The sequence below is a fragment of the Gymnogyps californianus genome, chromosome 2 (assembly GCF_018139145.2).
Source record: "Gymnogyps californianus isolate 813 chromosome 2, ASM1813914v2, whole genome shotgun sequence".
Classification (NCBI taxonomy): domain Eukaryota; kingdom Metazoa; phylum Chordata; class Aves; order Accipitriformes; family Cathartidae; genus Gymnogyps; species Gymnogyps californianus.
Genome location: NC_059472.1, coordinates 122,309,720 through 122,332,344, shown reverse-complemented (window position 1 = coordinate 122,332,344; position 22,625 = coordinate 122,309,720). Strand labels below are relative to the sequence as shown.

The following is a 22,625-nucleotide window of genomic DNA, read 5'->3' as shown; positions in this document are numbered from 1 at the left end:
CCAAGGGTAAAACCATCCCAAGGACCCTTCCCAAGAGAGCTCCCCGTTTGACTCCCTCTGCCCTACACTGTCATCATGTGTGTCATGTCCCCTCCCACCTCCCAAGTCAAATCCCTTGCCACCCCTACACTCTCCTGTCACCCCCAGGCACACAGCACGTCTCCTCAGTTTGAGATCATACCATACGACTGTGGTGGGCCCCTGCATGCCTTCACCTTATTTCAGACAAGTTGAAACAAACAAAAACTGCACAAACCGTTACATTAATGTCCTGGGACCACAGAGGCTCCAGGGGCCCAGAAAAAATCTGGGACTGAGCACTAGGCAGTCTGCACCGGAGGGAGCCAGCCCTGAGTGATTTGGATGCAGTCTCGAGTGGCCCATCTAGCAACGCAGATGTTGCCAAAGTCATTCACTTAGGAATAACACTTTGTTAAAAGTTTTCAATGAAACATCCTGGAGTGCACTGCAAGACAAGGGCTACAGGACCTAAAATAATTTATTTCTCTCCCTTCCTTCTCCCCCACGCTCCACACCTTGTGCAGGACTGTCCCAGGGGAGCTCAGAGGTCACTCCTGCATGACCAACAAGGAACTTCTGGCACACACAAATTTGTCTAGAATCAAAGTGGCTCAATGATGCCAGATGCAGACCAACAGCTGTCCTCTATTAAAGCAATTCCTCTGCTTTCCACTTTAATTCTTCATTGCATTTACTTTTTCCCTTTCCCAAAAACAAGGGTTATTTACAGCAGGCAGGGAGCCACCCTTCAATCATAAACACATTTGCTTTCCCCCCTGCTGCCCCAGCTTGCTATTCTAAGTGGACCAAAGCACAGTTCAGTCCTTTTGGATCCCATGGATAATGAAATGGAAGCTGTCAAACTTTTATTATTCATTTAGTTCTGTTCCAAAAAAATTGTAAACAGGAAAAAAAATTCCAGTCACAATGGCTCAAACACAGTCTTAAGAGCTACACAGTAAGTCAACACACCACAACTGCAAAAAAAGATAACCGCTCCATTTGTTAACATACATGCTCACTCACTCTCTCCTTCTGTGTATTATTCACACACATATAGTCTTTTATAAGCTAATAATTTTCACAAGTTTAGATATAAATCAAGTGAAGTTCCCTCTGTAATATTGCTCTGACTCAACTCTATGAGCCTTGAGGACTCTACATGGTCTCTGTTACCAACCTAATGAGGCCCCAAAAGATGTAGAACCTTAATGTTGCACTATGCATGGCAAACTGAGTGCTAAAGACAGCCTACAGCCCCCATGGTGGTGTGACAGTGAGGGGCTGAGGAGATTGGTTTTTAACAGTGAAATCTAAAACTTTGGAAGGCAAAGTGAAAAGGCAGTAGATTTTCTTAGGGTATTTTTAGCTCTTTAAACGATTCCGTCTTACTTGCAGCATTCTCATTCTGACCAAATATTCATTACCCGATATAATCTTAAAAAATGCAGTTCAGCATTACTGACCCTCAATACAGGATCTCATTTTAATATAAATTGTACACTCAAAGATCAGGTTATCAAAGGGGAAACTGACAGCAAAACATAGGAAAAAAAACAACCCATCACTTCTGTCTAGAAATACTAGTAGTGTCTATCACGAGTTCACTGCACAGACTTGAAAGGGCAGAGAAACTCATTTGAATAAACAGCACTCTGCATCTCATTACGTCCAAGCGTGTGTGTCTAAAAAGAGTGACCTTTATTAGCACAAATGGAGAAGAAAACTACAGACCATACTTAAGATGATGCAAATTTTATGGTACAACATTAAGACTGCTGTGGTTTCATCCTGTTGACTTGATCATATAGTCCTCGTATCTACTCTCTCAAGTACTAGCTGTGTGCTTTGCAGCTACACACTTAACACAGCTACACCAACACAGCCACTAAATGAGATGTTACAGATCACTGGACTCTTATTATTCAGTTTCAAGAATCAATTTAAAATCTGAATAAAGCTTGAACTCCAGCTCAAATGATCTTGCTTTAAAAGCCCAACTAAAATGGAAACTACATCCTTAATTGTAGCAGGAAAGGATCCTGCAGGATCCTTCTACATGATAAATGCAGAATGATTGAATTGTTTCCAGAGAAGGAGGCAGAACTATGTATGAAAAATATTTGAGTTTTAAAGCTTATACAACTCCAGTATTACAAAATATTCCTAGAAAACACTGTCTTTTACTAAATAATCTCATAGTCTTAAAGTTTCAATATGCAACACCACCACACACTAACATAGTCAAAAAAAAAAAATCACACTAGTCAAATTTTTTTTTTTTAATTGGCCCTATCTTGATTTCTGCAGAAATAAGCAAAATAGAAATAAACAAATTCGGAAGTGTACGGCATTCTTCTTGCCAGAGCTGGACTGTCATGCACTTGTGCTAGTACTCTAGCTTCTAAAGGAATGAGGTTTCCAACTCTTCTGCAGCCAAACAGAATGCACTGTCCAGAAAAATACACTTAGGACCTATGTTCTTTATATTGCTTTTGGACTGGACTACAACAGTATTTTTTTTTTTGTAATTGCATAAAAAGTCAAAACTGCCTAATTTTTTTCCTCTGAGAAAAAGCCAGCATGACAACCAAACGGACAAAAGAACCTCTCTAGAATAAATACCAAGCTGCTGAAGTCTGAAGCAAACCTGACTGCATTCTAAAATGTTATAATAATCTCTGTTCTTATTCTTTCTCAGGCTTCAGGTGAAAAGGAAGCAGTTTAACCGGCATTCTTCCGTCTTCACTGACGTTAAAAAGAGGATATTGGTTCAAAGCTTGATCATAATCTCCTAGGTTTGAATTCACCTATACTTAAGTAGATCTGAATGCAACTGAGAAAAGTAAGAGCATGACTTCTTAAGAACAGAGATATTTATCCCCGCTACTGTTTACTGTGAGGCAAAACATGGGTGTCAGCACCATTCCCTACTTTTTTTCAGAAATCTGTCCAAGGTACCCCATGCTGACGTGTCCTCCTCTTAGAGGTACAAAAGCTTTCCACTGTCACCTGTGTCACTGTGGGAATAAAACAAGCTATTTTCATCCCACTTATATTTTAAAATTACACAGTAAAAGTATATTGACAAGCAAATTAAAAACTTACAACATCGTGAACATACTACAATGTTAATGTCTACAACAGGTTGAAATTCTGCAGAATTACTGGCAGCCCTTTATTTTAACACATATTAACTGCCTAGGGAAGGTGAGGGAATGCAGGGGAGTGATCACCCATCTGTACAAACAGTTAGCATTAACTGCGATCCATTAGATGTCATTTGCCAACAAATTTATCAGCTTGTCAGTGTGTTTTGGTGCTATTTTTCATTTTTTAAAATTCCAAAGAACAAACAATTTAGAAACTTATTTTTTCCCAGCAATTCCAATTTTAAATGAGGTTTAAAGTCCTAGCCCAGTCCAATGCATCAGTTCTGTACTATGTTCTGCTGCTATGAACTGTGCCCCCACCGAACTCTCTCTAGCAGCTATTGAAGTCTATTTGGCCACCACAGAGTCTAACCTGTTCTAGCAAATCCCCATGCAGATTTAATACTTCATTGCAGGTGTTTTCCTTCACAGTAGATTTTTACTGTTTAACTCCTCATTAAAAGGCATGGCAGCATGACACATTTCAAAAGTGAAGCACCTCTGCAACATTAAATGTGGCTATCATCACTGTGGGGAAATTGATATCAGTGCAGGCAAGGCCAAGAATAACATAAGCAATCACCCCGTAGGAAAAGGAAAAGATGCTGTTTCCTCTGATATGGTACATGAAGGTAATGATTATGCTTCCAGAACCGAAAGCCACCAAGGGCTCAGAAAGTTGTTTGTTCATGTGTGTATCATGTTACAAACCATAGCTCACAAAATAAACCAAAGAAACAACCCTAGGGAAGAAGACACAGGAAAATAGAAACATATAAAACATCCTCTGATATTAGCAACTACTGTGCCACAACCACTTCCGGCAGAAGCTGACTAGCATCAAGGCTATCTGAAATCTGACTTTCAGAGGAATAATGAAAAATGAGAAGAGGTGCAGCCAACAAACCACGCTTTATCATCACACGTCTGTGGCCCCAAGGGCCTCATATCAGTAAGCAAAGTTAATAAAAAAAGCAGCCAGCTGTCCTGTAATTTATTTTTTTTTAATCCTCAAAGTGGTCAGAAAAGTGATGTGCACATGTGGCACGTCTCATTAATACTCATCATATGTGTATTCGTGCATTACACAGACTAGAGATAGATCTAACACTGCCATATGCCTGTTCCTCTTTTTTTGTGGGTATTATATGCACACGTTCATGCATGCTAATATTTTGCCATACTATAGATCTGATAATATTCATCACTATCCTCAAAATCTGTGCTCTAAGAACACTATGTAAGAAATAGATTATCATATATATTTACCTTCCTACTTTTCTTATATGTGTCTACACTTCTCATTTACAGGAATTTCTCTTATTTACATTAACTGTGTGTCTTTGAGGTTTTGCCTCCTCTGCCGTGACAAAAAGATGACACTGGAAATCAGGGAAGAAAAATCTTGTTCATTACCAAAGACAAAATGTTTTGAAGACACAAGAACAACAGATAAGGAATCTTAGTCTAATTTAAACATTATGGACTCAGACAGCCTTAGCAAACCAACATAGAAAAGAGGAAGAGCTATGAAAAATTGAGGAATACAAGAAAAACAAAACCAAAAATTAACTGTTCATAACCCCAGACATACTAAGAAGTGACAGGTACAAATTATTCAGAAATGAAATGATGAAACTTTTGTTCTATTTAGAACAAAACATTAATTTCTGTGCAGTTATTCAATAGCTATACTTAGCAACAGATCATGGGATTGCTCAGTCTTAAAAATGTAAGTATTTTTAAATACTGTCAGTTGTTCCAGAGGAAGCAGAAAAGACTATATTGGAAAAAGCCTTATTTTGTAAGAAAGTGATAGCAAAAACAGATTTTGATTAATATGTAAGATCAAAAGGAAAGCAGATGAACTCTTCAGAATATCAAAATGCCCATGAGAAGAATCTCCTGCAAAGCTACTTCATGCACAAGTGTCATTCTCTGGTCATTCCAAACTTTTTTTTTATTTGTGGAGGGTGTGTCAGAATGAGCTCTTATTTGCACGAACTGGGTTATAGGGGTTTTATTTGGGTTTTTTTAAGCAGAAAACCTTTGTGGAAGGAAGGAAAGAGTATTCCGTATCTTTACAAAAATGCACTTGATTATTTAAGTCCCATGAGAAGGTTTCACTGGAATGTAGGACTATTAAAAAAGAGGCACTCCCTGCTTCCAGAACATCTACCTCATTTCCAAAACTCTAAGAACTTATGGGAAATTTCTCAGACAGCATAATTTCTCTCATCATATCAGTACGGATAAGCTCATAACAATACTGGTTCCAGGACCAGAAGGATGCACAGAAGGTTAAACTAGTGAGCTGCTTAGCACAGACAAGAACAGTGATACACTGAAGACCGTAATTTCTTTACCATCATGTTTTTTTTGAAGCTGCCAAGTAATTAAATGGAATCCAATCCAAACTTGAGCACATACCTCCTTCATCCATACAATTGTCATTATTGTTCCTCAAACACTCGGTGCACCCTGACTTAACATACATGTGGGAGACATACACAACATACGGTTGCTTTGACAGACTTACAAAAAAATAAGGAAGAGTTCTGGGGGGTTTTTTCCCTTCTTTTTTTCTTTCCCTTCCCCTTCCCCTTCCCCCTATCCCTAAAATATCTGATGTGGTCACTTCATGTGAAAGCCTGCCTAGCAGGAGACAGCACTCCATAGCTCCCTGGAACCCGACCTTTATAAAGAGGCAAACTTCCTTGGCCACGGGGGCAAAACATGCTCACAGGAATCACATGTGTGCGCATGCACACACACGCACGGAAGGATGAGAAGAACAAAAAAATATGAACAATTATAAAAGAGATACAGTGTCCGTACCCTGGTAAGGTCCATGCCAAGTTTGAGTTGAGAGATGAGATGGAGAATTACACTACGTTGATCATCCATGACTCCTAAATCCTCCTCTTCATTATCTTCAGTATCTGTCATTTCATCTTCAACTAGGATCAACTCAGAAGCTGAATGCTGAAATGAAAAGAAACATCACCATCTGGACAAAAAGATACAGTATGTTTTTTTCCCCACTATATATGTTTAAAAATGGAGCTGTCTCAACGGAACCAAAGACAGCCTCTGTTAAAACCAAGAAAAGATACTAATTCAAAATAAAAAAATCCAGTGATGGGTTCATAACACATTTTGATCCTATCCTCAGAACAAGAGCGGTCAGTATCAGATTCTAATTTACACATTATCTTTTCGTATTTATATTGCAGTGATGCCAGACAAAAATCATAGCATATTAAAGTAACGGGTCTTCTATTTATTAAATAGAAGTACACAGTTGAAAATGAGTCTTCAAGAGTTTGTTTGATAAATCTCTCCAGCAAACATTCATACTTTATACCTAGAGGTTGCATGACCTGATTTCACACTATTTTTTTTCCTCTATCCAACTTCCAAGATATATATCTAAGAAAGTCCAGACTATTAACTGAAGGAGATAAAAAGAAGACTGTAATTAAAGTACACACCTTTGAAACAAACCCAAAGACATTAGATTTTGGGGGGTAAGGCAATGCCATGAGTCTTTATGACATTTGCAACACTACGCTGCTTCACAGCACAACAATGCCAGTACTGCCCCGTTTCCAGACATACAAGCTGAAGATCAAGCGAGAGGCATCATGCCATCCTCCTTCAAGAGGAACTCTACAGCAGAAAGGGATACTGATTTGTGATATTTTATTTCTCCTCAGGGTTTACAATATATTACTAACAATAATCCAAACAGGTGGTAGTTATTTTGTTCAATCCATTGAAACCACTCTGCAAGCCTTCCAGATATGTATTCAGGTAAGCTTTTTGTACTTTGAAAAAAAAAAAAAGTTGGGTTATGTAGCTGAAAAATTTACAGCCCAGCATTTCATTATTCCCCAAGGATTCCATATTGTAAATGAGACAACACTACCTGCAAAAGTTTGCATTCCTTCACGCTAAATAGCATTTCTGCAGAAACAGCTAGTTCATTACATAAAATAGCAATTTTTCATCTCACTGTGAAAGTCTTTGCAACTGAAAAGTTTCATTAACACCAGCTGATATTCAGAATTAGGTTTCAAAGAAATATTTCTGAATGATCACATTAGAGACCCCTCAGGTGAACAGCAGCTTGTGTAAGGAGAATGTCTCTGAAATTTAGTTACTATAAATGTTTCCAAGATTTGAATAAAGTGTTTTCTCTTTTTTTTTTTTTTTTTTAATTAAAGAAATGCTTAGGTAGCTATTCCCAAAAGAACAGCTATTTGGTGAAATCCAAGGACATTTGAAAGACACTTTACAATTACTTTATTTAGAAAGTAGAATATGTAGATTACATAAAACAGAATCTGGTGAGCAGTCACCTCAACAGCTTGGAGCTTTTCAAAAGCACAAAACCACACTTTCTTCTTCCCACTCCCTCGGGGGTGGGAAGGAAAGAACAATAAGCCCCTTCCTGCCAAAATGCACAGCATTATTATCCAACTAACACCTTACTGACAAGTTCAATTAACATAAAACCTAACCTCGTACAAAATTATCAGTCAGGGAGACATAAAGCACTGAAGCCTGGCTCCATTGTACAGGCTACGATTCATTTGGAGGGAGCGTGGAAAAAGCAGTATCAGAACTTACAACAGATGCTTCCACAGGAGGTTTCCCTTTGATCCAGCTTGACCTCATTGAGAGCACTGAGCTACCGAATAAGCACTGCTGCTTCTGTTACTGCCATGAACCGAGCTCACGGCAAACAAGCTCCAGCAGGAATTAACACTGCTAGGAAAAAAGCAAGGGAACCTCCCCTCCTCACTCCCACCCCCTTTTCTTTTTTTTTTTTTTTTTTTGGCTATCTGACAAGTTGGAGAGTATGCACAGGATGTCAATCTGCTCCTTGCATTTCTAGTCGCATGGCATTGAGATCAGTGAGCTTAACTGCACACAGCTCCAACTGGGAAATGGTGCTGCTGTTTCCCAAATGATATCCTGGCGGGCTGTTCTCCAGGTGAGGGGCAGGAGGGAGGGTGCACGAGTGTGCGTGAGTGTGCACAAGTGTGAGAGAGACAGAACATGCTAGCAGGTAACATGCTTTCAAGTGAACATGTAACAGCTGCGTAACCTTTAGTTGTTAACAGCATCAGAAAATAAATTACACATCGACAAGTTCGCAGACTAAATCATATGTTAAGAATTTTCTTAACAAAATAGCAACTGCCTCTCATTGCTACTCTACAAAACGTGCACGGTGAGGGCAAGCAACGCTATAAACAGTTTAGGTGCTCAGGAAAGTAGTGTTTCCGTTGTTTTAAATGAAAGACTTTCTGCTCATCAGGGAGGATAAATACAATGTAATATTAGGATCAAGCATGTTTAATGACCATTCTGCAATAAGGACTATAATTTTAATTATCTTAACTATCCCCTATTTTAAGAACATGTGCAAGGGCACCAAAAATCCCACAACTCTGCTATTAGAGTTAGCAACATACTAGTGACCTTCAGTGCATGTAGAATGACAACAGTTGTCTGCATCTTTTCCTACTTTCCAAGAAATTAAGAACTTAAGTAGCAGTTTACAATTTATGTCACAGCAACCAAACAGCACTCATCTTCAGTAAGCAATATCCTTTCTGTATTTCCCTCTCTTCTCATTAGCTGTTCTGGGTGTTTACTGAATTGCTTTTTAAGAGCACAGAAAACAGACATTTCTTTTTTAACTAACGCATATTTTCTTTAAAGAAGACCAACTATGTAAGCACAACACAGGGTGTGTAGACATACAGCCACAAAATACAAAGCTACTGTATCTTTAAAGTGTCATAAAAGTCCAATCAAGTTTTTAATTCTTTTTCTTTTCACAGAAATAGTATGCAGTTTAGTAGTAACCGATGTGTAAGCATTCAGTACAATGCAAAAGATTATGTTGAGTGATTATCCTTTAATGGCAGCTTTTCTGAATTATCAGACATACATTCCCCCCACTCCACTCCCAAAATATAATTGCAAAGCTGAACTAGGAAAGCAGTGATTTGCTCCATTCCTGTATGGTCTGAGCATAATGTAAAACCTATTGAGCTGTGCGCAGCTCAGCCTGGGAATGAACAGCACAGCTAGGCTTGGGTGCTAACCCTGAGAATCAAATACTGAACCAGTCACCAACAAGCACCAAAAAGTGGCTTATATTTAAAATCATTTTAATCAAAATGAGTTTCCAACACTGGGATGAAGCACCAGGATTTTTCAGAAAAATCTGAATGGAAAACAGATCATTTCTAGAAATCCCATGAAGGGATTCACTTCAAAGTTTAAAGGCCGAAGACATGAAAACACACGCTGGCAGAGATCTACTTTAAAAACAGGTCACTTCATTAGAATTTGGATCGATTAATTTAGAGAGGTCATCTGCTGGGATACGAAACGGATGTTCTAGTCAGCAGTCTTCATCAGAAAACATGCTGATTCTTTTTTAACAGATGAAACCTGTAAGGGAAAGAAATTGTTTCTGAAGGAAACATTCTGCATTTTAAAAAAATGTCTTCAGGAAAAAGACACTTCGACAAGCCTGGGATAGGATCACAGACTTAAAAGCCATGTTTCTGTCAAAGGGCAAACCTGCCTCTGTTCTTCCAAAGCCTCTTCCACAAGTTAATTTTTCAAATTAACTGCTGTGCTGGAAATTAATTTTTAAATAATTAGTTCAGTTATAAGGCTCAGAGCTTGGTTTTCCAACATACTTCACAAGCCATATTATGCAACAGTATTGTCAAGCATGACATGGATCTCATCTTGTTTATTTCTGGGGGGGCGCGGAGAGAAAGGAATATACAGAATCACAGCATCATTTAGGTTGGAATGGACCTCTTGAGATCATCTTGTCTCACACCCTGCTCAAGCAGGGACACCTAGAACCAGTTGCCCAGGACCAAGTCCAGCTAGGTTTTGAGTATCTCCAAGGATAGAGGCTCCACAACCTCTCCAGGCAACCTGTGCCAGTGTTCGACTACCTTTACAGCAAAAAAGCATGTTTTGATGTTCTGATTGCCTCTTGTCCTGTCACTGGGAACTACTGAGAAGAATCTGGCTCCCTGTTCTTCACTCCCTCCCATCAGGTATTTATATACATTGATAAGATCCCCCAGAGCTTTCTCTTCTCCAGGCTGAACAGTCCAGCTCTCTCAGCCTCTCCTCCTGTGGAGGATGCTCCAGAACCTTCATCATCTTTGTCGACCTGTGCTGGACTCACTCCAGCAAGTCCATGTCTCTCTTGTACTGGGGAGCCCAGAACTGCACACAGCACCGCAGATGTGGCCTCACCTGTGCCGAGCAGAGGGGAAGGATCTCGACCCACTGGCAACACTCTTGCTAAAGCAGCCCAGGATGCTGTTGGCCACCTTTGCCACAAGAGTGCATTGCTGGCTCGTGGTCAGCTTGTTGTCCACCAAGATCCCAAGGTCTTCTCTACAGAACTGCTTTCCAGCCAGTCAGCCCCCAGCCTGCACTGGTGCAGGGGCTTACCCTCAGATATCCCCGGATGCAGGACTTGGCATTTCCCTGTGTTGAACTTGTTGGGATTCCTCTCTGTCCAGCCTGTCAGGGTCCCTCTCCATGGCAGCACAACCCTCTGGCTCATCAGCCACTCCTCCCAGTTTTTTTATCATCTACAAACTTGCTGAGGGTGCACTCTGCCCCATCGTCCAGGTTATTAATGAAGATGTTGAACAGTACTGGCCCCAGTATTGACCCCTGGGGTATACCACTAGTGACTGGCCTCCAAGGACCTTGTACCACAACCCTCTGGGCCTGGCCATTCAGATAGTTTTTAATCCACCTCACTGCCCACTTATCTAATCCATACTGTCAGCTTGTCTATGAGGATGTTGCGGAAGACAGGGTCAAAAACCTTACCAAGGTCAAAGCAAACAACATCCACTGCTCTCCCCACACGCACCAAGCTAGTCACTTCATTGTAGAGGGCTATCATGTTGGTTAGGCATGATTTCCCCTTTGTAAATCCATGCTGACTATTCCTGATCACCTTCTTGTCCTTCATGTGTTTGGAAATGCTTCCCATGGTTAGTTGCTCCACCACCTTCCCAGAGATCGAGGAGAGGCTGACCAACCTGCAGCTCCCCAGATGTTACCAGAACATCCCCAGATGTTCCTTCTTGCCCTTCTTGAAGACAGGAGTGACATTTGCTTCATGAACCTCTCCCAAACACCATGACCCTTTAAAGACAATAGATGGCAGCCTTCCAATGACATTGGCCAACTCCCTCCATGTTCATAGGTGCATCCCATCAGGCCCCATGGAGTTACATAAGTGCAGCTTAAGTGCTGCCTAACCTGTTCTTCCTCCACCAAGGCTAAGTCTTCCTCCAGACTTTCTCTCTAATCTCAGAGGCCTGGGCTTCCTGAAGGCTGATGTCACCAGTAAAGACTGAGGCAAAGAAGCCATTGCGTTAACTCAGCCTTTTCCCTATCATAGTAATAAGCAGAGACCATATGTATCCTGAAAGGGACACACTGAGGACTTGCATAGGACTCATAAGGCAATTCTTCATATAATTACACCAAAATATTCTAAAAATTTTCATTAAGGCATGAAAATGTTTTTATGTAGTACAAAAAGGACTGTAGTCAGGAGCAAAAGGATGAATCCTAGGAACTTAAAACATCTGGATAAAAAGACATCATTTAATAATATTCCAAGGGAAGTAGTCCTTAAGTCTTTCTACATTCAAAAAAATTGCAAAAGATACTAAAAAAATAACACTGTATGAAGCATTTCTGCATTGAGAGAAAGAAGGAATAAATTACTTGCAGGGCTTGTTCAGAAGCTACATTAAACAGAATTAGCATTTTCAGACTAGGCAAGGATTGCCATATTTTCTGTAATCTAATTACAATTAGTTCTACTAGTGCACATAAAAGTCAAAGGCCTCATTTTGATTTTCAGATTCCCTTCGTTAATGATATAGATTTGCAAGCATCATGTACACTTGCATTTGTGTAACTTGAGAGCTTGCAAACAGGTTTTCTGTGGGTGTAAGATTAAATATAACTCTGTAAGGTCAGAGACCTTTAGCACTTTTACGCTAACGTGACAAATTGGCCCCATAAGATTTTCACCAGTCTCAATACCAAAGTTAGAATTCTCTTTGTAAAGTAGCTATGCTAAGAATACCCCAGAAGTAGTAATATATAATGAGCTGTTAGCTTCTTGCAGGGTTTGTCACTGTATCGGAATCAACAAACCTGCACTAACTTGCATGCGTCACTTGTCTTCTCTTCTTCCAGCATGTACACCTTCAAAATATTTAATTGCATTTACTACCAGCTGTGGCATGCACCTGATAGAAAAACATGCAAGCTTACTGCACCCATCCCTCATTAGCAGTCATCTGAATCTCAAGTGTAGCTTGTCCAGTAAGTTGTACTTATTAAACTATTTTATATACAGACTAGCATATTAGCATGCTGTTGTGGTGGGTTGACCCTGGCTGGATGCCAGGTGCCCACCAAAGCCGCTCTATCACTCCCCCTCCTCAGCTGGACAGGGGAGAGAAAATATAACAAAAGGCTCATGGGTCAAGATAAGGACAGGGAGAGATCATTCACCCATTACCGTCGCAGGTGAAACAGACTCAACTTGGGGAAATTAGTTTAATTTATTACCAATCAAATCAAAGTAGGATAAGAAGAAAATAAAAACAAATCGTAAAAACCACCGTCGCCCCACCCCTCCCTTCTTTTCAGCCTTAACTTTACTCCTGATTTTCTCTACCTCCTCCCCCTCAGCAGTGCAAGGGGACAGGGAATGCGGGTTGCGGTCAGTTCATCACACATTATTTCTCCCACTCCTTCCTCCTCAGGAGGACTCCCCCTCACACTCTTCCCCTGCTCCAGGGTGGGTTCCTCCCACGGGAGACACTCCTCCACAAACTTCTCCAACGTGAGTCCTTCCCACAGGCTACAGTTCTTCACAAACTGCTCCAGCATGGGTCCCTTCCACAGGGTGCAGTCCTTCAGGAACAGACTGCTCCAGCGTGGGTCCCCCGCGGGGTCACAGTCCTGCCAGCAAACCTGCTCCAGTGTGGGCTCCTGTTTCCATGGGCCACAGGTCCTGCCAGGAGCCTGCTCCAGCACGGCTTCCCACGAGGTCACAGCCTCCTTCGGGCGCATCCACCTCCTCCGGTGTGGGGTCCTCCACGGGCTGCAGGTGGATATCTGCTCCACCATGAACCTCCAGGGGCGGCAGGGGGACAGCCTGCCTTGCCATGGGCTTCACCACGGGCTGCAGGGGAATCTCTGCTCTGGTGCCTGGAGCACCTCCTCCCCCTCCTTCTTCACTGACCTTGGTGTCTGCAGAGTTGTTTTTCTCACATATTCTCACTCCTCTCTCCTGGCTGCAATTGTGCAGGTTTTTTCCCCCTTTCTTAAATACGTTATCCCAGAGGCGCTACCACCATCACTGACTGGCTCGGCCTTGGCCAGCAGCAGGTCCATCTTGGAGGCGGCTGGCATTGGCTCTATCAGATACAGAGGAAGCTTCTAGCAGCTTCTCACAGAAGCCACCCCTGTAGTCCCCCCGCTAGCAAAACCTTGCCACGCAAACCCAATACAGCTGTGAAAGGAGGAGTAATTCCCATACAGAAAATTGAAATTAATATAATAGAAATGAAATAGGAAATTTCAGTTTACTTCAACCTATATCTTGAAACAAACCAAACAAAAACTCAAACACATTTACTTCAAACCCGCTGTAAAAACTGACATCATCATCCATGCACTTCTCTAACTTCCAAATGCATTGCCATTTACAGATTAGCATCTTTAAGCTTAACTCTAGGTAGCAACACTTTTTTTTTATATTCAACAAGCTCCTGTATCTCTTTATATAAGCTTTTCTATTCTTCAAGAACAGTTCAAATAAAACAAAACAGAAAATACTCTTGTCAACATTTACTACCACACCATTACACAAGGTAAGCAGAGGAATGGAAAAAAGAGGGTTGGAAAAGTGGTGGCAGAGTGAACTCAGGTCATTGCTTAATTCCTGGCCTCCATATTACTGTAGTCTTATTTATGCTTTGCTCCTGGTAGTCCTGTGACTGATCATTGCAAAGAAAGAGCAGATCAAAGATAAAACCTCAAACACACCGACATCCCATACATTCACTGCAATGTGGGCATCTGGATACCAAAGTTCCAGTGACTTTCAAAGAGCCTTAAGGCTCCCCAGTGTTCAAGGTCTGATTTTTTCTTTAAAGAGACTTAACGAGCTCAGAACCAAAGCAGAGCTTAAATGGAGAATTTAGAAAGCAAAACTTATTACAGCCTGTACATCTCGATTTCATCCTCAAAAAGATCTCTTAAAGGTAGCAAAATAGGTGGCTCAGCTCAGCTGATTTTCTTCATTTACTCTGAATGTTTCATAGGAGCTGTCTCCTCTACTGCCTTTGTCAGTAGCTTTTGCTTTAATTGCTGGGAAAATTTTTGCCATGGTATTAATATGCAAAAAGTCTACCACCTCAAGGGGGAACCCACCCCCCCAAAACACACACACCCACAATCACACTTTTCCTAGCATTCAATCACTACAGCTTAGATAAACAACAATGAACCAAAATTAAGGTAAGTTTTAAAATATCAAAGCAAGTAACAGAGGATGACAATCAAATGAGAAGGATTTTACAATTAAAAAGTGAGCATGCCATAATTTATACACAACAATGCTATGGCAAGCAAAAACATCAATTTCTTTTTGCTTTGCTACTGTCATCTACATACAGATCCAATCGGCAAGACAGTTAGTTTCTCCTTCAAACAACTGGATGAAGTAAAAATGGCATAATAGGCAGATTTTCTACTTACCTTAAACTATGTGTACCAAGAAAAATAATCCAGGCATATCTATCTGGATAGATAAGTAACTGCTGCATCTGGGTTTGGGTGTGAGAGAATGGGGTCAAAGCTTTTATGTAATTGTGGATACTTCGTTCTCATCGATAGGTCAAACCACAGAATATTGGTAGAAAAAGCTTGCATCAGGAAAGAATGTCTACAAAGTGCCCAGAAATTAATTTCTTACACATTTGTTATTTGTGTTTGGTAATTCAGATATCCAGGAGAAAATAAAATTCTTCAAACTAGGACTATCAATGATTAAAACATCTCATTTTTTTGTGTATGGGTAATTTATATACATTTTGTGGTTAGTTGTTTGGGTTTTTTTAATTCAACATGCTAAACACATTGGATGTTCAGAAAATCTCTCCAGCTAGGGACAAGTGCAAGGATCAAAGTGTGTCAATGTGAGCAATCTCTCTATCACACAAGATTAATTGGATACAACACATAATAGCAGAGTCATCTACTGAACCAAGTAATACCTAGCTCTCTTTAGGAGATCCTTCCTTCACTGCGAAGCAAGCAAGCAAAGTAGAAATGCATCTTGATACTAATACTTGTAAATATAGACAGGCTGACATATAGATGATGCAAGCAAAGAAAATAATCACAAAACCTGTATCTTCGGTGACAAATAGATCTGCAATCTTTTTCCTTCCCAACAAAACCAATCTGCCAGGCATCTGGAGGCAAGCACATTATTCGGATATTCACTATTTTGAGAGCTTTACTAATGCTTTTTTGTTAATGTTTTGCAGTAGTATCTCTGGGAACATAAGTCTTTTCATCCTTAAAGAACAAGCTCAGAAAGCTTCCTTCTCCTACACTGCAGATGCGTTTAACTCTGACCTGTGACCATGTTTAGGGTAAACATAACAATATAGCCGTGATGAGGACCAGATAACATAAGAGATTTAAGAAGAAAAAGGGTTGGTTTGTTGTTTAAAGAATAGGAAAAAATACACATAACATGAAACAAAGGGCATCTATGTCTATGTTGCAGTATAGCCTGTGTAAGCCTTCAGAAAAAATATTAGAAACTAACCATGAAGTGATTATGTTTAAGAATAAAGAATCAATCAGTGACTTAACATCCTTTTAAACAGAGAACCTCATCTGGGTTACCCACAGCATTGTAATCCTGTTACACACCAAATAATGTTTGTTGGACAACTTTTTCCCTACATGTTCATATCTTCTTCATAAGACAATTCCTCTTGCAAATTTCCATTTTCATAAACATAAGGTAAGTCAGTTCTAAAAATCAGCTGAAAAGCAGCTAATTCCCAAGCACAGGCTCCACAGGAAAAGATTAAGTACCATCACCAGTCCACACATCTTGTGAGCATCTTTCATTAAATGAGGGCTACTGAAGTACAGCACTATTTAATCTGAATCCTAAAACACAAGAGGACTTTGCAGTATTGCATAATTTCAGTAAGAACTGGGAATATTTTTCATCACTGGTATCATCAGAAAGGAACAGCAACATGAGACTACAAAAAATGCACAAAGAGAAAAGCCCTACGGACTTGTCCTAGATTGAAGCAAAAAACCTTGAAGGCTAGCATAAATCACAACAGTAAATTTTATGCTAACCTAAAACCATGAGAAATACAGTATCACATCATAAACTATTTTAGCAAAACCTATTCCTAATGCAATACAGACACTAGTAAAGAACAATTTCCTGAAAGATACTCAGTTTTCTTTTGAGAATCAAATTTTTTAGAAGCAAGACAGCTATAAATACAGCATCTGACACTATCCAAAATAAGTTACTCAGAACTTACAAGCTTACAAACCACACAGTGCAGCAGGACAGATTCCCATCACTGGCCAGGCAGGACTTCAGAGATTGTGAGGGGTCTGAAAGTCAAATGCTTATAATTTCTGGGGAGCTAAAGACAAAAGACTGCACTGAGCTGTAGGTTGATGAGGGAGACTAACATGGAGGAAAGTATGGCAGAAGGCTATACTCTCTAGACATCCCCCTGTATTAAAAGGGATCCTCTCTACAATGAGATCCTTGGGGAGAAACCTGAAGAACTAGGAGCAACTTGCTCCCACAAAGAAGGGAAAGACAAACACTTTTTGGTAAGGGACCCAGCAGGTGATTTTAGTTGCCCACCAGACAGTACATCACACTGATAAGGAAAGGCATCATACTCAAATGAACCTTTGCTCCCATCAATAAAATCCCTAGAGAAACTGCAAAAGTTCATGCAGAGAGGTTGTGGGACCTCCACTGTTGGAGGTGTTCAAGACTTGACTGGACATGACCCTGAGCAAGCTGACCTGATTAGCTCTGCTTTGAGCAGAGTGTTGAGCTGCACGACCTCCGGAGGTCCCTTCCAACCTGGAGCACTCTGTGATTCCATAATGATTCTGCTTGCAAAGCCCAGTAACTGAAAAGTTAGGAAGTAATAGAACTGAAGTCATTCAGCCAGCTGTAATTCTCTTCTTTTATGTCTCTCTATATGCTAGCTAAGCAAATTTATGACAGAAAAATGCTACCACGTTAGTCAGTAATATACCATTCACATACACAAAGATGGGACAAAAAGATAGACAACTACAAATTTAACCTTTACAATCATCTGGTCTTGCAATACTAATCTATATGTAAATCCAGTTCTCGTAGTGCTATTTCTTGTATGCAATATCACATGCCAGCATATTTATAACAGGAAAGAAATGGTAAAGACATGTTAATACAAGCAGTATTAACAATCCTTCCTTAAGGCAACACACTTAAACTATCCTGATGCTTCCTGCAATTTCTTGTCCCATTCGCTATACACATTCTCATCGCTGCCACACACACATTAAAAAAAAAAAAAAAAAAAAGATAGGCTCAAAAGTCTTTCAAAAGAAAAATAAATCATTATAAATCATACCAGGAGAACATTCAATGTATTTGTGAAACAAACTGAGCCTAGAAGATTGTAATCTTTTATACAGCTAACTTCTCGGGGCCAGTGGAACTCTCTACTTGAAAAGCTTATAGGATTTGTTCTCAGCCTGATGAATCACTTGGTCCATCTCAGACTGTGAAGATGACTGCAGCCTCTGCGCTGTAATGTAGAAGAGTCCTGCTTCTTTCATATTCTTCTTCCAACTCCTCCTCTGAGACAAAGTTTTAGAATTAAATACTTTCATCCCAGCTGTTTCCACATTCAGGGCTTTTCAAATAAAGAATCACTGGAATTCATCACCACAAGCAGAAAGCCATATTTTTTTCTAGCAAGACCAGATGCAACAGCTGAAGCCAGTTTGGATGATGCTTCACTAAGCAAGATAAAGCAATTGCAGCCTGAGACAAACACTCATTGTAGAAGAGTTCGGCCCAGCTTACTAAACTCTAGCTAAGTTATTGACAGTCTTAATGAGATGGGTGAGCTTACTAATGGGCAGTATTGCCAAACTCACATATATAAACGTACTGAGAAATAAAACTGACAGCACAAAGCAAATCAATTGGCACACAACAAATCAATTAGCGCACAATCCTGAATTAAAATTAACATTGGCTTCAGAGTTCATTTTGCAGAGGGCACAGGTTTTATAATGAACAGAGTAAGCAACTGATCCATTTTAACTCAATTTTTAAGCCTTACTGCAAGGGAACCTGAGTTCTTTATATTCCAATGATTAGTTTTCACTGAATTTCACTAGTAATTATGCAATGCTACATGAAGCAGAGCTTCATGTTTATTCAGATTAGATGCAAATTTTGTATGAAAGCTTCATATTTTTATTTTAAGTAGAATATTACTCTCAAATATATTATATAGTTAGCAGCTGGAATACATGCATTTTGGAGGTGGGAGTGACTCAATAAAATGCAATGACTTTGGCTGGAGCTAAATTTTTATTAATTATTTGCATAAACAGTTTTACTAGAGATTGTTTGCTGACACAGTAACTATTCCAGAAAGCTAGCAAAAAAACAAAATCAAAATTAGCTAGATTATCTTAGTCATTGTCAGTGCTGCTGTAGCAGGCTTAGGGTTATTTAATTCTACTTTTAGTGTAATTGTACATTTAATCCTTAAATATACCTTCCCTTGATTATCCTTAAATATACCTTCAACTGATTATCTCAGATTTCATTTTTTAGATGGTCTGCTAGTGAATGGATTAACTGGTACCATCTTTGCCTAGAGATTAATTTATCTATCCAAGTCATTACAGGCCATTTACTGTGCTCTTCGGCCCGAAAAGTACTTAATCATGCAGAAGGCAAAAAGCAGAGCACATTCAGAAATCCTGTCATGTCTGTACTAAACAGTGAAAAGGGACTCTCTGTAATACTGCAAATGTTGCTCTCCCACCCTGATCTGTTTTCTTTCCATTACTGCACTTGTGGCTAGCACTGTATGTTCATGGCTAAGTTGATCTCCCAACATCAATTACACATATTTATGTCAAGCACAAAAAGGAACTAGGAAACACTAGGAACAATTTACACCAGGAAACAATCCACAGTCCTGGGCAAGTCTGCTGAGACACAGATACATAAAGAAAAGGTAACATTGAATTAATTTCTTGTATCTAGCTTAGTTTCTAAAATTGCAGGAGCACTTTTAAAATTATTTCTTAGCATCTCTAACACATTCTGTAACAGCTCTAAAGGCTGTTATATCCTCTGTAAAGGATGAAGTATCATCGTATTAGGATGTATACCAACCTACAGATAGAAAACAACTTCAGCTTGAAAGCGACTACCTGAAGAGATTGGACAAAACCACATAATCTTAAAATTAAGAACTAAACAATTCAGTACCTCCTGTAAATAGCGCAGTTCCTTCTTACAGTTGAAAACATCAAGGTTCAGACCATCTAGGGGACCGAAATATCTTTAATAACCTGGACTTGACTGGCCTTGCAATCACTATCACAATTAAAACCTGGTATAGCAGTTAGATAATCAGAGCTAAAGCCTCAATCCTATTAAAAAGACACTTCAATATGGAGCATGTGTACAGTTTCTCATGCGCATAAGCAAGGGAAAGTTAGGGACAGGAAAGCAGAGAGACTGGATAGATACCAGATCCACAGGATGGAAAGAATCAGCTGGCATGGCATTTTAAGGCACAAAAATCACATAAAGAGAGCTAAATCACAGATGTAGCTACAGCATGATTTTTGTAATAATTCTTAACTAAACTGTTAGATCAAAAGAAAATTATTCCTTCCCTCTCAGGTCCCACATAAGAACAGCCTGCTTCCCATTTGTAGCTGGCTGCCAGGGGAAGTATTTGGCATGCAGTTACGTTTTGTCAGCTCAGAAGGGGAATTCTGACATCCAAAATGACAATTAGTTGAATCGGAACAGTAGCTCACACATGGAAGTGATTCACACCTTTATTCTACTTAGGCACCAAGTTTACTACAACTGAATTTACTATGAGACTCAATATTTTAAAACTAATCAATTTCAGCATTTCTTGAAAGGAATTTCAAAATTATAAACCCTTAAATGAAGGAAGCAGGGTCCCATTTACTGCAGACTGGACACAGACCAAGTTCACGTCACAGGTCTGAAGAGTGTACTCTGGCATATTCCATACCAGACTTGTCCTGTTCTGCTTTAAGGGAAAAACCCTAAATAATACCTTGAAATTGTAACATAGCTTATACCAAAAAGTCCGAAGTGGTTCACTAGGGGATACACAAAAGTATTTTACATCAATTCACATCAGACGGAGAATAGTTCTGTTCAGCTCAGCCCTTATCCCTGCTTCCACCTGATGTTTCAGGTGGATAGACCAAAAAATCCAAAAAAGGAAACTAACTAAAACTTGGAGGCTTATACCAAAAAAAAAAAAAAAAAAAAAAAAAAAAAAAAAAGTCTGAAAAATAAAAGACAAAGGTGCTTGATCCAGGATTTCACTGTCAGGGGTTACTACTTTCAGTGAAGGTAACAGGCTTTAAGTTCATGCTGTCCTCCACCACAACCCTAAAAGAAAACTCATCTGGGAAGACAAAACAGCAACATCAAGAAAGGACATGCTAAAATAGGCAAGGAATACACACGAAAATACTCTCTGCCACAGAATCTTGTATTTTCTGAACTAGTTTAAGCAGTATCTCAAATGATATCCCTGCATTTGGAAGCAAGAAACACGCTAGATAACAAAAACAAGTAAACACCAACACATTATCTAAAGAGAAGAATCTTTAGCTGCTACATTATTTCACCAGGGGAGAAACTCTGCATTCCTGAAACCCTGACAGTGCGACAGACCAAAAAGAAAGGTTTTACTTTAGTTATCTACGACATCAAGACTCAACTCCAGAACTTACTATATCCCTCAAGAACGCTTAAGTATTCAAAGAAAATTGCGTCAGATGAACCTTGTTAATCCAGAGTAGAATTATAAAGATCCACGCTTCTTCATAAACATATACAAAAAAAAAAAAAAACCCACAGCAAAGTAAAAGTCATTGGTTTGTTAATGATGTTGCTTAATGCACTGCTGCAAAGTGTCTACATGCTGTGCTGAGAATTAACACAGCTATCACTAAACACATTCAGCCACTTGGTCATGTTGCCAGGAAACTGCTGCCACTGGCAGCCTGCTATATTGGAAAGATTCCTCAGCAGTCATTCCCCCCAACACAACAAACTTCTCTTTTCTTTTTAAAATCACTGCTGATCCAACTACCTAAAATTATCTTTTCCTTATAATAACATTCTATAATATAAGCAGCTGAGTCGGTTGTTCCTCAAGGGTAGTAATTTAATGGCTTGTTCTATTTCAGACTACAGGTCAATTCACAATTTGTTTGGTCAGTACATCTACTGTACTATGCTGAGTGTTAGACAAAAAGCTCTCTCCCATTCCTTTGGGGTATAGCTTCTGACTAAGAGATAGAGGCTATATCATAAAAAGTACAGATTTTTTAAAATAAAAATCTAGGCCCAGTCAAAGAAGAAATTGGAATTAATTTTGATAGCACTGATAGAGGAACCTGCACTCTCTTCTCATATCTTCTGTAAAAGCAAGGGTCACTTCTTTTGGCAGGTATATTTTGAAAGCTGAGCCCCATTAATACACTACCAACTTCTTCAGAAATGAGGATCATCCAGTGCCTAGTTTGGGGTTTTTTTAAAAGAAAATCATTAAGAGAAATAAGCTTCATTTGAATGACATTTGTGGATTCCTCTTTTCTTCTACATCTAAAAGAGGCTACCAGATAAATAAAAGAAGAAATCAGGGTCTTCAATGTCAAAAATTTGTCAAACAATGACATCTAGATGCATTTTCTCATTCTCTGCTGATGCCACCACAGTTATTAACAACAACGTATCTGGACTACGAAACAAGTGGAGTGTGATAATTTGCAGTTGCTTTTATATATAATTACACATACTAAGTAATTAGCACAGTCAGTGCTTTTATACCAGTGCCAAAACTAGGCTCCTGCCTTGGACACACAACAGGCCAGAATATATTTAAAAATATGTGTAAATCCTGCACACAGAATTGTTAAAATGTGTTACGTCAAACACCTTTGACAACTTTGGGGGGTGTC

General features: G+C 39.5%; 1 protein-coding gene across 2 annotated transcripts in view; it reads right to left on the bottom strand.

The window, feature by feature from the left end:
- Nucleotides 1-22,625, bottom strand: part of OSBPL10 (oxysterol binding protein like 10) — a 123,665-nt gene that overhangs the window by 15,979 nt on the left and 85,061 nt on the right. For both annotated transcript variants that reach the window (XM_050892072.1, XM_050892071.1), the window contains one exon: nt 6,012-6,158. In XM_050892072.1, coding sequence (XP_050748029.1) covers nt 6,012-6,158 — 147 coding nt within the window. The remainder of the gene's footprint in view (nt 1-6,011; nt 6,159-22,625) is intronic.